Below are 13,436 nucleotides of genomic sequence, written 5' to 3'. Positions count from 1 at the left end.
GGAAACACTGTTATATGTAGCACTCTGGAAGTGCAGACATGCTCCTTTCAATATTTGCAGGTATGTAGTGGAGGGGGGACGCGCAGGGACAGAGCACTGGTACTTCTCAGTTTCTCTGGCTGTTGGGTGGGCATGGCCATGGGGGCTGTCATGGAGAGCACCTTCACTTCTGAATTTGCAACTAAATCACTAAATATTTGCACTGTTGTGCAAGACTCCTGGCAGTTCTTTAGGGTGCCTGCAGCAGCATGGGTGGTTCACAAGCACCCATGTTATGCTGTGCAACATGTGTTCCAGTGTTGCCATGTGAACAGATGAAAATGATTCCATTAAATGAAAGAAACATAACATGTCTTCTTCTTTCCTTTGAGTATATCAAGTAATATATAGTACTGTTTTCTTCTCTGTGGATCAAACACATATTACCAACCCCGAGTGGCCACAGTGCATGCTTGGAAAAGTGCACCTCCTCAACATCTTTTGTGATAATTAGGAATATGCACAAATCCATTTTTTTGTTTCGATTTGTACCTGAATCAAAACACGCCTGATTAGTTTTGGGTCCAAATCTGACCCCACCCCCATCACCCCAGATTCGATTTGTAACCGAATTTTCCAAATCTGAATCAATTCAGAATTTTTAAAAAAGAGTCCTGGGGCCAAAAGAGTGGGTGGTGGCAGTGTCCAATGGGTGGAAGCTACCACCCAAGTTTCAAAGAAATTGGACAAAGGGGTGATTTTTGAAGTTTATCTGTCTTTAAGCTTTTCCCTATAGGGAATAATGGGATTTCAGCAACCTTATAGCTCCACGTGGGGGACACCAAGGTGGCCCAGAGTGGGGTTGGGTGGGTGGTAGTACCCAATAGGTGCAAGGAAGCTACCACCCATATTTCAAAGGGATTGGGCAATAGGGTGATTTTTAAATGATTTTTGAAGTTTACGTGTCTTTAAGCAAACAATTACAAACAATTAATCCACTCGCATTTGCTACCAGAGAATCTACTCGCAGAACACTTCGGAAACAACAAAACCCAGTACCCCATGAGCTTGTGGGTATGGGGATGGTTTGCACCCTATGTTCACTACACCACCACTTGCTCTGGGCCACCCTGGTGCCCCTCAAGTGGAGTTATGGAGCTGCTGAAATCCCCATTATTCCCTGTGGGGGGGAAAGCTTAAAGATGTGCAAACTTCACAAATTCTTTACAAAACACCCCTTTCACCAATTTCTTTGAAATCTGGGTGGTAGCAGGCACCCATTGGGGCAATACCACCTGACCCACTCTTCAACTCCCGAAGCCCCTTTTCTGTCCCTTTTCTGCCCCAAAGATGTGCAAACTTCAGAAATTCTTTAAAAATCATTCCTTTGCCCAATTCCTTTGGAATCTGGGTGGTAGCAGGCACCCATTGGGTCACTACCACCTGACTCAGTGGCACTCCTAGGAGGCACCCACAGGCATAAATGGGCACTGTCTGTCCCCATTGTCCCATAGGGTGGATGCAGCACACATCATCATCATCATCAACAACAGCAGAGCTATACAAAGAACAAGGTTTCCAAAGATCACACACATCCACTGTGTCACTCACCACACCTACCGTGTCCCACCATCCAAATGCAATTGATCCAAATACAACAGTGTGAAACAACAACAATGAAATGCAGTGCCCCACACGCCCCCTCCCAATGCAGGGTAACAACAGCAGCCAGCAACAAGCAAGTAAGTAAGTAAGTGTGATATCACAGATGCAGCAGACTAGGGCCAACAGCTGCATCGATTGCACCCTGTCCTCCCTCCCCCAAGCATTTTTCATCCACAAGCAACAGAGACAGCTACATCTGTGGCACCTGGCCATAAAAGCAGGTTAAGTAAAGAAGGGTGAAAAACAACATTCTGACAGTGGAACAGCGAGGTTTGGCCCCCCTCCCACCTACACAAATAGAAGAGTGATGATGACAACAACAGCACACAATTTTTGGCGCATTTTTTTGACATTTCTGTGACGGATCGGAGCCTGTGGCACCAGCACAACCTGTTGTAGATGCAAGCAATCTAGTATGAATAAAAATGATGATGATGCTAGAAGTCACAATATGACCCAATCTTCATTGCAGAGAAGTCCAGAGAAAGAAAGAGAGAACCTGTCCTGTGCCCGTCCATGAGGTCCTCAAAATACAGGAATAACAACAAACCATCCAAGGCATTTGAATTGCATATTATATATAATAATAATTATAATAATAATAATCAGTGGACCTGTCAAAAAAGAAAGCAGTACATCACCTAAATGGAAGATTCGATTAGAAAATAAAATCTCCAGGCTTAGATCAGATGCTAGTAAATTGAAAGATATGAAAGACAAGAAGCTGAAGAATGAAAACACCAAACAGTATCTGATCCAAAAATACCACCTCGATTCAAGGAAAATTAGAGAAGACCTGGAAATAATAAAGCAGCAAATAACAGCAGTGTCAAAGAAGATTAGCAGATATGAAGCCAGAATTACACAACACAGGCAGAATCTCCAATTCCAGTCGAATCAGAGACATTTCTACCAAAGCATAGAAGGAGAAACTGCAAGAAACGTAGAAACACCAAATAAAGAAGAAACAGTGCAATTATGGCGGAAATTATGGGACAATCCAATAGATTATAATAAAAAAGCAGGCTGGATGAAAGAGGTCAAAAAATGTAACCAACAAATGCAAGATCTAATAATAACACCAGAATTAATAAGTGAAAGAGCAAAGAAAATTTAGAATTGGACTGCGCCAGGCGATGATGAACTGCATGGCTTTTGGCTTAAAAACCTAACAAGCCTTCATAAACAACTATCAAAACAGTTCAATCACATTATGAAAGGCGGTGATATTGAACAATGGCTAACAACTGGGAAAACTCATCTCATTATGAAAGACCCAGCAAAAGGTGCAGTTCCAAGTAATTATAGACCGATAACCTGCCTGCCAACCATGTTCAAATTATTAACTGGAATAATAGCAGATGAAGTGATGCAACACTTATTAACTAACAAACAGCTTCCAGTTTTTCAGGAAATTCAGGAAATTGCCCGAACACCAGAGGCACAAAAAAATTCAGGAAATTCAGAAATTCAGGAAATTGCCCGAACACCAGAGGCACAAAAGACCAGCTGCTGATTGACAACATGATTTTAGAAAACTGCAGGAGAAGAAAAACAAATCTAAGTGTTGCATGGATTGACTACAAGAAAGCCTTCGATTCATTGCCTCACACATGGATACTAAAATGTTTAGAAACAACTGGTGTCAGCAAAAACATTCAGATATTTATTTAAAAAGCAATGAGCATGTGGAGTACACAGTTAACAATCAATGGCAAGGCACTTGGACAGGTTAGCATTAGAAGAGGCATTTTCCAAGGGGACTCACTATCCCCTCTATTGTTTGTAATCACCATGACCCCACTTTCACAAATACTAAACAAAACAGGCCTCGGATACCAAACATCTAAAACATCCAGTAAAATCAACCATCTGCTGTACATGGACGATCTGAGGTTGTATGGAAAGTCCCAGTCAGAAATCGAATCACTGCTAAACACTGTCCGTATATTCAGTAGCGATATAGCAATGGAGTTTGGACTAGATAAGTGTGCTGCATTAATAATGAACAGAGGAAAAATAACAAAAACAGAAGGAATAGAACTGCCCAATGGAAGCAAGATCAAGAACCTGGAAGAGAAAGAACCTTACAAATACTTGGGCATTCTCCAGGCTGATAACATCGCACACCCTGAAGTTAAAAGAAAATTGGGAAGTGAATACATCAGGAGAGTTTAAAAAAATCCTCAAGTCCAAACTCAATAGCGGGAACATCATACAAGCCATAAACACCTGGGCTATACCTGTTATCAGATACACTGCAGGAATAATAGACTCGACCCAGGCAGAGCTAGAGACGCTAGATCGGAAGACCAGGAAAATCATGACCATCAATCATGCTCTGCACCTCCGCAGTGATGTAGATAGGCTATACCTCCCTCGCAGCTCAGGTGGAAGAGGAATGCTGCAAGTCCATAAAACAGTAGAGGAGGAGAAAAGACGCCTTGAAGAATATATCAAGGACAGTGAAGAAGATTCACTTCAAATGGTCAATAAAGAGAAACTATTGAACACCAATGAAAGAACGCAGGCCTACAAGAAAGAACAAGTCAAGAACCGAGCAGAAAAATGGAGAAATAAGCCCCTGCATGGTCAATATTTGCACAATATAAGTGGAAAATCAGACATCACCTGGGAATGGCTTAAGAATGGCAACTTGAAGAAAGAAACAGAGGGTTTAATACTGGCTGCACAAGAACAGGCACTAAGAACAAATGCAATAAGAGTAAAAGTCGAAAAATTCACAACAAACAGCAAGTGCCGCCTTTGTAAAGAAGCAGATGAAACAGTGGACCACCTGATCAGCTGTTGTAAGAAGATCGCACAGACTGACTACAAACAATGGCATGACAAGGTAGCAGGGATGATACACTGGAACATCTGCAAAAAATACAAGCTACCTGTAGCCAGACATTGGTTGGACCATAAAATTGAAAAAGTTGAAGAAAATGAAGATGAAAAAATATTATGGGACTTCCGACTACAAACATACAAACATCTGCCACACAGTACACCAGATATACCTGTAGTCAAGAACAAAGAAAAACAAGTCAAAATAATCGACATAGCAATACCAGGGGATAGCAGAATAGAAGAAAAAGAAATAGAAAAAATCACCAAATACAAAGATCTACAAATGGAAATTGACAGGCTGTGGCAGAAAAAGACCCAAATAATCCCAGTGGTAATTGGCGCCCTCATGCAGTTCCAAAAGACCTTGAAGAGCACCTCAACACCATAGGGGCCACAGAAATCACCATCAGCCAATTACAAAAAGCAGCTTTACTGGGAACAGCCTATATTCTGCGACGATATCTATAACCATTGACAATAAAATTCTGGCATCCCAGGTCCTTGGGAAGGACTCGATGTCTGGATAAAACAAACCAGTCAATAACACCTGTCTGACTGTGTAAACAAGAAATAATAATAATAATAATAATAATAATAATAATAATTCAATTTCTAGACCGCCCTTCCAAAAATGGCTCAGGGCGGTTTACACAGAGAAATAACAAACAAATAAGATGGAACCCTGTCCCCAAAGGGCTCACATTCTAAAAAGAAACATAAGATAGACCCCAGCTACAGTCACTGGAAGTACTGTGCTGGGGGTGGATAGGGCCAGTTACTCTCCCCCTGCTAAATAAAGAGAATCACCATGGTAAAAGGTGCCTCTTTGCCCAGTTAGCAGAGGTATACTGCTGGACTTGAGATTATGTAGGGGGGTGGAGCATAGTATACCTGTACCTGTGTGTGCGCGCTCTGTGAAAGGGTTAGTGAGTTTAGGGTTAATATATGCTATGGCCTCAGAATGCTGCAGTTGGGGGTGGGGAGTGGGGGGGGGGGTAAATGGATGCAGGGAGGAGGCTAGAGTCTGTGTCTTCCTGCCAACTCAGAGCCTGTAGGCTGCTGGGCAGATAATATTAATACTGATGATATATTATGGGCACAGAGGACTGGAGGACAGGCTTCTGTTTTTTAAAAATGCCCCTAAATCTTTTTTTTGGAATGGGAAAAAAGACAGAATTGTTTTTAAAAACCAGGAGGCTACGCTACCCTTCTAACCACCTACTAGTACTAGCTAATGGGGATCCCTCCCACAGACAAAACCCCTGTTTAAAGTTCTTCTAAACTAAACAACACAGAACCTTTTAAATCCAATTGCAACCCCAAACCTCCCTCCAAACAGGCAAAAACCCAAGAATACACAATTCCAGAGGGGTGTGTGTGTGTGTGTGTGTGTGTGTGTGTGTGTGTAAATGGGTACTCACTCATTCTAGGGCTTCACCCATGCTGTGTGTCCAGTTGACCACTTCTGTGGTCTGGTCTCGAGTCTACTCTTTCTTCTTCAAATTTCTTCTCCTTCTTCAGTCTTCAGATTGTGGGGTGGGGGAGGGGCTGGGGCAAAAGCCTGGAAAATCGGGGGGGGGGGGGGTGGCTTGCCAAGTGGCCACAAGGGCTGGGACTGGTGGCTGGCACAGACACAGCAGGCACAAGCAGGTAGTGATTCTCTCAGCAACAGAAAGGGGTTAAAAAAGTATTTTCTTCTTCTTAGGAACAAAAAAGCAATGCGGCAGATAATCCATTCCCAAGCTAGCATGCAGCAGGGGCAGGCAGGCTGGGAGGCAAGGTAGGCTGGCAAGGCAGAAGGCAATAAGCAAGGCAAAGCAAAGCTTTCTCTCTCTCTCCTCCCACGAGGCAGAAAGGCAGAATGGTGAATGCTACCTCTTTAAATCTCATTGAAAATCCCTCCTTGAACTCCCCCCCCACCCTTGCCCGCTTCTTTGACCCTTTCCCTAGCCAATGTGAGGTCAGTCATGAGTGGCAAGAGCCAAAAGAGCCAATCTGGAACCAGGAGGGAAGCATCTGCAGATCTGCGCATGCTTTCGTTCACCGATCAGAAGCTTGGAAGGGCAAGAAATTCAAATCGACATCAGACACAAAATGGAGACTACACAGAGATCGCCACAAAATGGAGGTCTGAAACAACAAAACATTTGGCTCCAAAATTTGGGCATTTGTTTTGTATACAATTCGCCCGAAACAGGCAGATTTGGGTACAAATTGTTCTGTACCCGAAACGTTTTGCACATCCCTAGTGATAATGCAAGGTAATCTGGAGGGCACCTCTTGGGTTTCTCACTGCTCCCCTGACTCTTCCCAAAACTGTGCTTGAAAAGGCTGACTTCTTGGGCAGGCCATGGTAACTAGGCATGCCATACTGTGTAGCTTGGGACATATTGTATACTTTTTCCCACTTCAGTAACTGTACATGTTGATCTTGATCTTACAGTTCCAGGTCCTCCTGCTGGGGTTAAAGCAGCTGCAGCTTCAGCCTCCACTGTGTTTGTATCCTGGTTACCTCCCATAAAATTGAATGGTGTCATCCGAAAGTATACTGTATTCTGCTCTCATCCATACCCCACAGTAAGTTTGTTGTTGATGTTTGGAATATCTACAGGAAAATAACTGTTTCTCCCTGTGTTTCTAGCATTTTTATTCCTAAATCTTGGGGCGGGGGGAACTTACTGTGGTATAAAGGGCAGAATGAAGACTGCCAGAAGGTTAGTATGGTCCCCTGTGGTTGTCATTCCTTGCCTCTGAACCAGGTAGATGCAGCAAACCTCCTTATAAACAACCAGAGGATCCAACAGGGTTCCCCTTCACATCCTTCAGCATGTAGAATGCACATAAGTTTGTGGTGTGAATTTGGGGGTTTATGGTTGTTGAAGCTGTTTACATTTGGAAGAATTTGATTTCACTGAATTGTGTCTGCAAAACATTGGGCTTTTTAGCCTACCTCTGATGAGAAGTAAATGAAATTATTCCAAATATGCAATATACAATTACTTCAAAGTGAATGGGATAGTTTATGAAGATAAATGCAACCCTATCTGGCTGAAACCAGGTTAGCATACTCATTGTTTGTTGAGATCCTGATGCAGATAATTACACATGGCGGAGCATAATAGTGTTTGAATAATCATATTTGAACATGAAATACTTGGCTTGTCATCGGCTTGACAAGCATGTGACAAGTTCAAGCATTTTGACACTATCTCATTTTGACACTGTCTCATTTTTAATTGACCCTGACTCATGAAAGAATACATGCTTTTAGCTTCTATTCCTAAACAATGTAACTCTAATTTGTATTTTACAGATTTTAAATGATGTTTGTAAATGCATTTTAATCATGCTCGTCTAGACATGTATATATCACTTATTGTACCAGCTTTTATTCTGGTAAATACTGTTGAGTAGAGAAACAACATTGTCTTGAGTAAGGCAACACAACTTTGACTTTGGCCCTCCAGCTGTTTTTGAACCACAACACCCATTTATCCTTAGGCACAGTGGACAATAATGAAGGCTTATGGGAACTGTAGTCGAACATCTGAGGAGGGCTGAAGTTTGGGGGTGATTCTGTGTGGGTAAATGGCTAGTGAGGCAAGGATTAAATACCTGTTGCCTCTCTGCTCTATGTTACGTCCTCCCCACCTTAGAGCTTTTCTGATTTTTAAAAAATTGGTGTTGCAGCACTACTACAGTGTGTTAGCATGCAGACAATCGTTCTGATATCCAGGCTTAACAGGGATGTTCAGAATTGCAGTTTTGTAGCATATATGTTTATTTAATGTATTTAATGTATTGTTTATTTATCTAAAACATTTATAAACTGATCCAAAAGTTTTTCTCATGTCCATGTTAAGGCATGGAACATTGCAACAAGTGGGGAAATAGCACTGCAGATCTAATACCTGAGACTCATTAACCAATACTTAATATTATTCTGTATCTACTTGCATTAATGAGGGATCACATTTATATTGTAGTTCACTCTAGTTGTTGATAATGATGATGATTTATATACTATTTTCCAACAAAAAGTTCAAAATGCATTGTACATGGAAAAAGAAATAAGATATTTCCCAGAATATCCCAGAAGGGCTGAGAATGTAAAAAGAAGTACAAGACCATGCAAGGCCATGCATGGTCTTTGGATAGGGATAGTTACAGTACTCTCCTAGGTAGCCAGATTTGGCTTTAAAAAAGCCAAATTCTGGCTTATGGCCCATTGGACCCACGAGTATACCCCTTAGGTTCTGGCAACTCTGCGGGGTCTCCCTCATGAAAGGTAAGTCACCACTTTAAAAGGTGCCACTTTGCTCATTTAGCAAGGATTAATGTAAATGACTAACATGATTAGTAAAATTACAATACCTAACTTGTTCTTTTATTTTCCATTGGACTATTTTGGGTAATTTTCTTCATGTCAGCCATTTTCATTAATACCTGCTAACTGAGCAAACTTTTAAAATGGTGACACCTACATTACGCAGGGGGAGAATAACTGTTCCTATCCAAGGAACCCAAGGAATCCATCTTTGTAGTGGCTGTTGCTTAATTCCATGAAAGCTTTAAAAATGTTTCGTTTATAAATGACGTTTCTGAGAGAAATTGCCCATGGTGCATGTCCACTGCATGATAGATACCACCACCACCCTTCACACTTTGAGGCTATTCACACGATTGCAGAAAATTGCAGAAATTGTGTGCCAGAAATTGTGTGGGCGGCCATGTGGCCGCCCAGGGCTCCCACTGTAATCGTCTGCAGGGAGAGCAAGCAAAGCTCAGCTCACCAAACCGGGTCTCACTGATCATGAGACCCGGCTCTTTATGTGTTTGCCACAGCAAGCACCAGAGTACCTTGGTTGTCAAAGTTTGAAGTGGCTCTTACTTTGCTCAAATGCACCTTGAGCTGGTTCATTTTTTTATGCTCTGTAGCTTGACGCCGTAGCTCAGTGGTAGAGCATCTACCACTTTGCATGCAGAAGGTCCCGGGTTCGTTCGCTGACATTTCCAGGTCAGGCTGGGAGAGACTCTTGTCTAAAACCTTGGAGAGCCACTGCCAGTCAGTGTAGACTATACTGAGCTAGAGGGACTGATAGTCTCACTCAGTAGAACATTATGATACTCAAAAAGTGGTGAATACATGTAATTTAGGACAGCTAGGATTCTTAGGTCCAAGAACTGGTTAATCAATATATGGGTTTGGAAACATAAAATATTGTTTCCTATGTACCACCTGGGAATACAAAATGTGCTATTTACTGCCAGATATGTCAATGTGCTACTTTTAACATATAATGAGGCAAGTCTCACAATCAGGGAGAGGAGTCTACTCATGTGTTGCTACGTGCCGCAGCAACACACGAGCAAAAATATGAGGTTAATGGAGCGCTCGCTTCTTTAACCTTGGCTAAGGGGAGGGGTATTTAGGGCAGCTAGCTGCTGGGAGCCGCACAGGTCCCGTTACAGCACACGATCTAGGCTCCCTTAGCCCGCTTTTGGGTGATCGTGAGAATTGCCTCAATGTGTACCAGAGTAGATTACAAAATTCCTATATATATATAACTTGTCAAAAGCATTTTAACACATGTTCAGTCTTTTGCTAGCCTGTTGGGTTTTAAATGTTATTAAGCTATTTTTTCTCATTTCATCCATCCAGTCTACTGGTAATGTTATTTATTGCCATGAGAGCACAGCACAGCAGAGATCTTGCTCTTGAGTTAGGTTGATACAATTGATTTAATAGCAATGCAAATGCCGATGATTTGATGTCTTTAATATAACATTGAATTGTTTGCTGGTTTGATAATATGACTGCTAACAGACTTACTCTTGCCCAAAGAGTGTTGGTTTAGGGATTGTTATTATTTTATTTTTAACCAGCATTTCCCAATCATTGTTTTTGAGGTTAGCAATGCTTTGGAAAAGCTTAATTTGACCTGCCTTAAAGTAGCCACCAGATGGCACTACTGAATCTACCTTCTTCATGCTCACTCATGCAAATTGTTTCTGGTCTAGTTTCCTTGCTGAAGCATTTGGCATATAGCACAGGGAAATGGATTAATCACCATAGAGTACATTCAGTAACGGGTTTTTGTTTCCAAGGTATTATTCTTATTAGATTTTGCTGTGGTGCTAAGCTCATTTCCACTGCTTACACATTTTAGCAAAAGTCATGTTTTGAGCCATTTCCAGATCATGTTTTTGTGTTCCCCCCCACCCCGCCTGCATATGCCATTTGGTTTGGGGACAGGGGTATAGCTATAATTGAGCAGATGGGCTCAAAGAAACTGGGCTCCCCAGCTCCCGAGGGCCTCCCAGCTGCACTCCTCCCTATTTTCTTCATTATCTCCCTCACTCTAAGAGGCCACCAGGGAGAGGGGCGAACACGGGCCCCTCTCCCCTAGCTATGCCCCTGTATTCAGTAAATTTCATTCATCTTCACAAACTGAACTGACACCTATCTTTTGATCAAACCCTTAAATGCATTTGAGTGGGATTAGACTGCATTGGTCCCTCAATTTTGTTAGATATTGTGGATCAGTTTATTTCAAGGTTGCTGCAGAAACCAGAGTTTTTCTTACCACCTGTGAAATTGCCTATAGCTTTGAATGGGAAATAAAACCCTTCTAGCCATTTTTGCTGAGTAGCATTTGGGTCATTGCTTGAGTCCAGGGAAGCATAATTTTATTAGCAGGCCACTAGAGACCACTGTGACACTAAACTGAGAAGCCAATAAAATAAACAAACAAATAAATAAATAAAAATGCCTTGCAGCAGCATCTGCTTCTGTTTCTGATGCTCTTCAGAAGGTGTTAAGTGGGTCAGCCTGATCCCCTTTGTGACAGAAGAGTAATACAAGAAGGGGCTTCTTTTCTTTCCCTTTCTGTGCTTAGCTAAGCTGAATGTATACTAAGGATGAACATCCAGAAGGGCATTGCTTTGTAAAGACTCCACTTCTAAGTTTTCAGCAGGGATCACATTTTCTACATCAGAAATTCACAAAGTATTTAAAAAATCCAATCCAGACAAAAAAAATTGAATGGATCTCATTTAATTTAGAAGTTCATTCTGCTGTTTAAAGATAATGGTTTAAATCCTAAGTTCTGTTCTGCTGGCTAAACAGAGCTCTTTGGGAAAAACAGAGATTTCCTACTTCCTCCATCCTTCCACAGCCCCATATGCCTTCCAAAATTCAATTCCTGAGGATGGAAGACCTTCCAAAGCTGCAGTGTACATGGCATAGGGCGCTACAGCAGAAGTGGGATGAACAAAAATCACTCCTCTCTTCAAACAGAAGTCACCTTAAGTGGCGCAGTGGTGAAATGCTTGACTGCTGCTGGTACTATATTTGGCAGCAGATATAGGAAGATGCTGAAAAGCATCATCTCATACTGCGTAGGTGGAGGCAATAGTAAACCCCTCCTGTATTCTACCAAAGAAAACCACAGGGCTCTGTGGGCGCCAGGAGTTGAAATCGACTTGACGGTACACTTTACCTTTTACCTTCAAACAGAAGTGCCTTCCATTTGCACAAAAACATAGGATCCAAGCCAGTAGGTCTTGAATTTGGTTTTGTCCATTTTAGTATTCAGGAAAAGTAGCAAAAATGTCCATGTATTAGCCACGTTCACTGTCAGACAAATATTCATCCCATTGTCAATGGATCTATGCAAAAATCAATTTTTGTTTACAATTGCAGGATTGTCAGGTGCTCAGGATTCAGCTGAATAAAAGGAAATAGAGATGCTGGGGAACTTCAGCCAATCTCAAAATGCAGGGTTCTTCCAGACAGCAATAAGATGCTCAGTGTGAGAGGCTTCTGTGCAGATTCCAAGCACAAGTTTACTTATACTCCACACACTCCTGCAGGCCATCTCTTATTTCCCAGTGCAGATTCAACCCTTGTTCAAATGCAGAGCAGGGTCCTCATGCAATATTTGCAGCTCCACCTAATGGCCTTCTCTTGCTTTCCAAAAAGAGCCAACCCTCCCCGTTCATCAGAAAAGTAATAATCAGTTCTTCTCTGAAAACAGGAGCTGTCCAGTGGGTGGCACTGCAAAAATTACATGAGGACTGCTCTGCACATGAACAGAGTGTGAATTTGCACTAGGAAGGAAGATGAAAGCCTGTGAGAATGCACAGAGCATGAGTAAACCCATGCTTGGATATTGTTGTCTGGAAGGACCCTCAGACTTTTCAGTGCAGATAAGCTACTCTGTTTGCACTTAAACCCACTTAGGTTAAAGTACATGCTAAAGTTCAATAAATTTGATCCAACCAAATGTTAAATTGGACTACCTGGAATGTTGATGATATTCCTTTAAAATGTATTGTGCTACTCTGAAGACTGAAGATTGAATTGGTAACAAAATCTCCTTTTTTAAAGCTACTTTCCCACATGTATTGTATTCTTATTCTTATTTATTTATTTATTTATTCATTCATTCATTCATTCATTCATCCATCCATCCATTTATTACATTTATATCCCTCTCTTCTTCCGAGGTGCTCAGAGGGGTGTACATGGATATTTTTATCCTCACAACTAACCTGAAAAGTAGGTTAGGCTGAGAGATACATGACTGGCCTGGAGTCACCCAGTGACTTTCATGGTTGAATGGGGATTCGAACTCAGGTCTTCCGGGTCCTAGTCCAACACTCTAATCACTGTGTTATGCTGGCTCTCTTAATCTGTATACATAATCACCATTAGAGAGGAACCAGGTTAATCTGTTGCATTCATAAAGTAGCTCATTTGACTGAAAATAAAACCATTGTTCCTTCTGTGTGATGGTTGAAGTTCAGAAATGTAGTGCAATTTAAGTGGAACAGCAGTGTAAAGGGTGGTATGTTTAGCATTTGCTCTTTGTAACTCTCTTTTCAGTGTATTGTCTGTTGGTTCTTATCTTCCATTTTATCCCTTTTAAAGTGTG

General features: G+C 41.7%; 1 protein-coding gene across 5 annotated transcripts in view; it reads left to right on the top strand.

The window, feature by feature from the left end:
- Nucleotides 1–13,436, top strand: part of DSCAM (DS cell adhesion molecule) — a 579,300-nt gene that overhangs the window by 466,728 nt on the left and 99,136 nt on the right. For all 5 annotated transcript variants that reach the window (XM_053310684.1, XM_053310683.1, XM_053310686.1 and 2 more), the window contains one exon: nt 6,941–7,074. In XM_053310684.1, the coding sequence (XP_053166659.1) occupies nt 6,941–7,074 (134 nt within the window). The remainder of the gene's footprint in view (nt 1–6,940; nt 7,075–13,436) is intronic.

The sequence above is a fragment of the Hemicordylus capensis genome, chromosome 3, assembly GCF_027244095.1.
Source record: "Hemicordylus capensis ecotype Gifberg chromosome 3, rHemCap1.1.pri, whole genome shotgun sequence".
Taxonomy (NCBI): domain Eukaryota; kingdom Metazoa; phylum Chordata; class Lepidosauria; order Squamata; family Cordylidae; genus Hemicordylus; species Hemicordylus capensis.
Note: the sequence above shows the minus strand (reverse complement) of the source record. Positions and strands in the feature narration are given on the sequence as shown.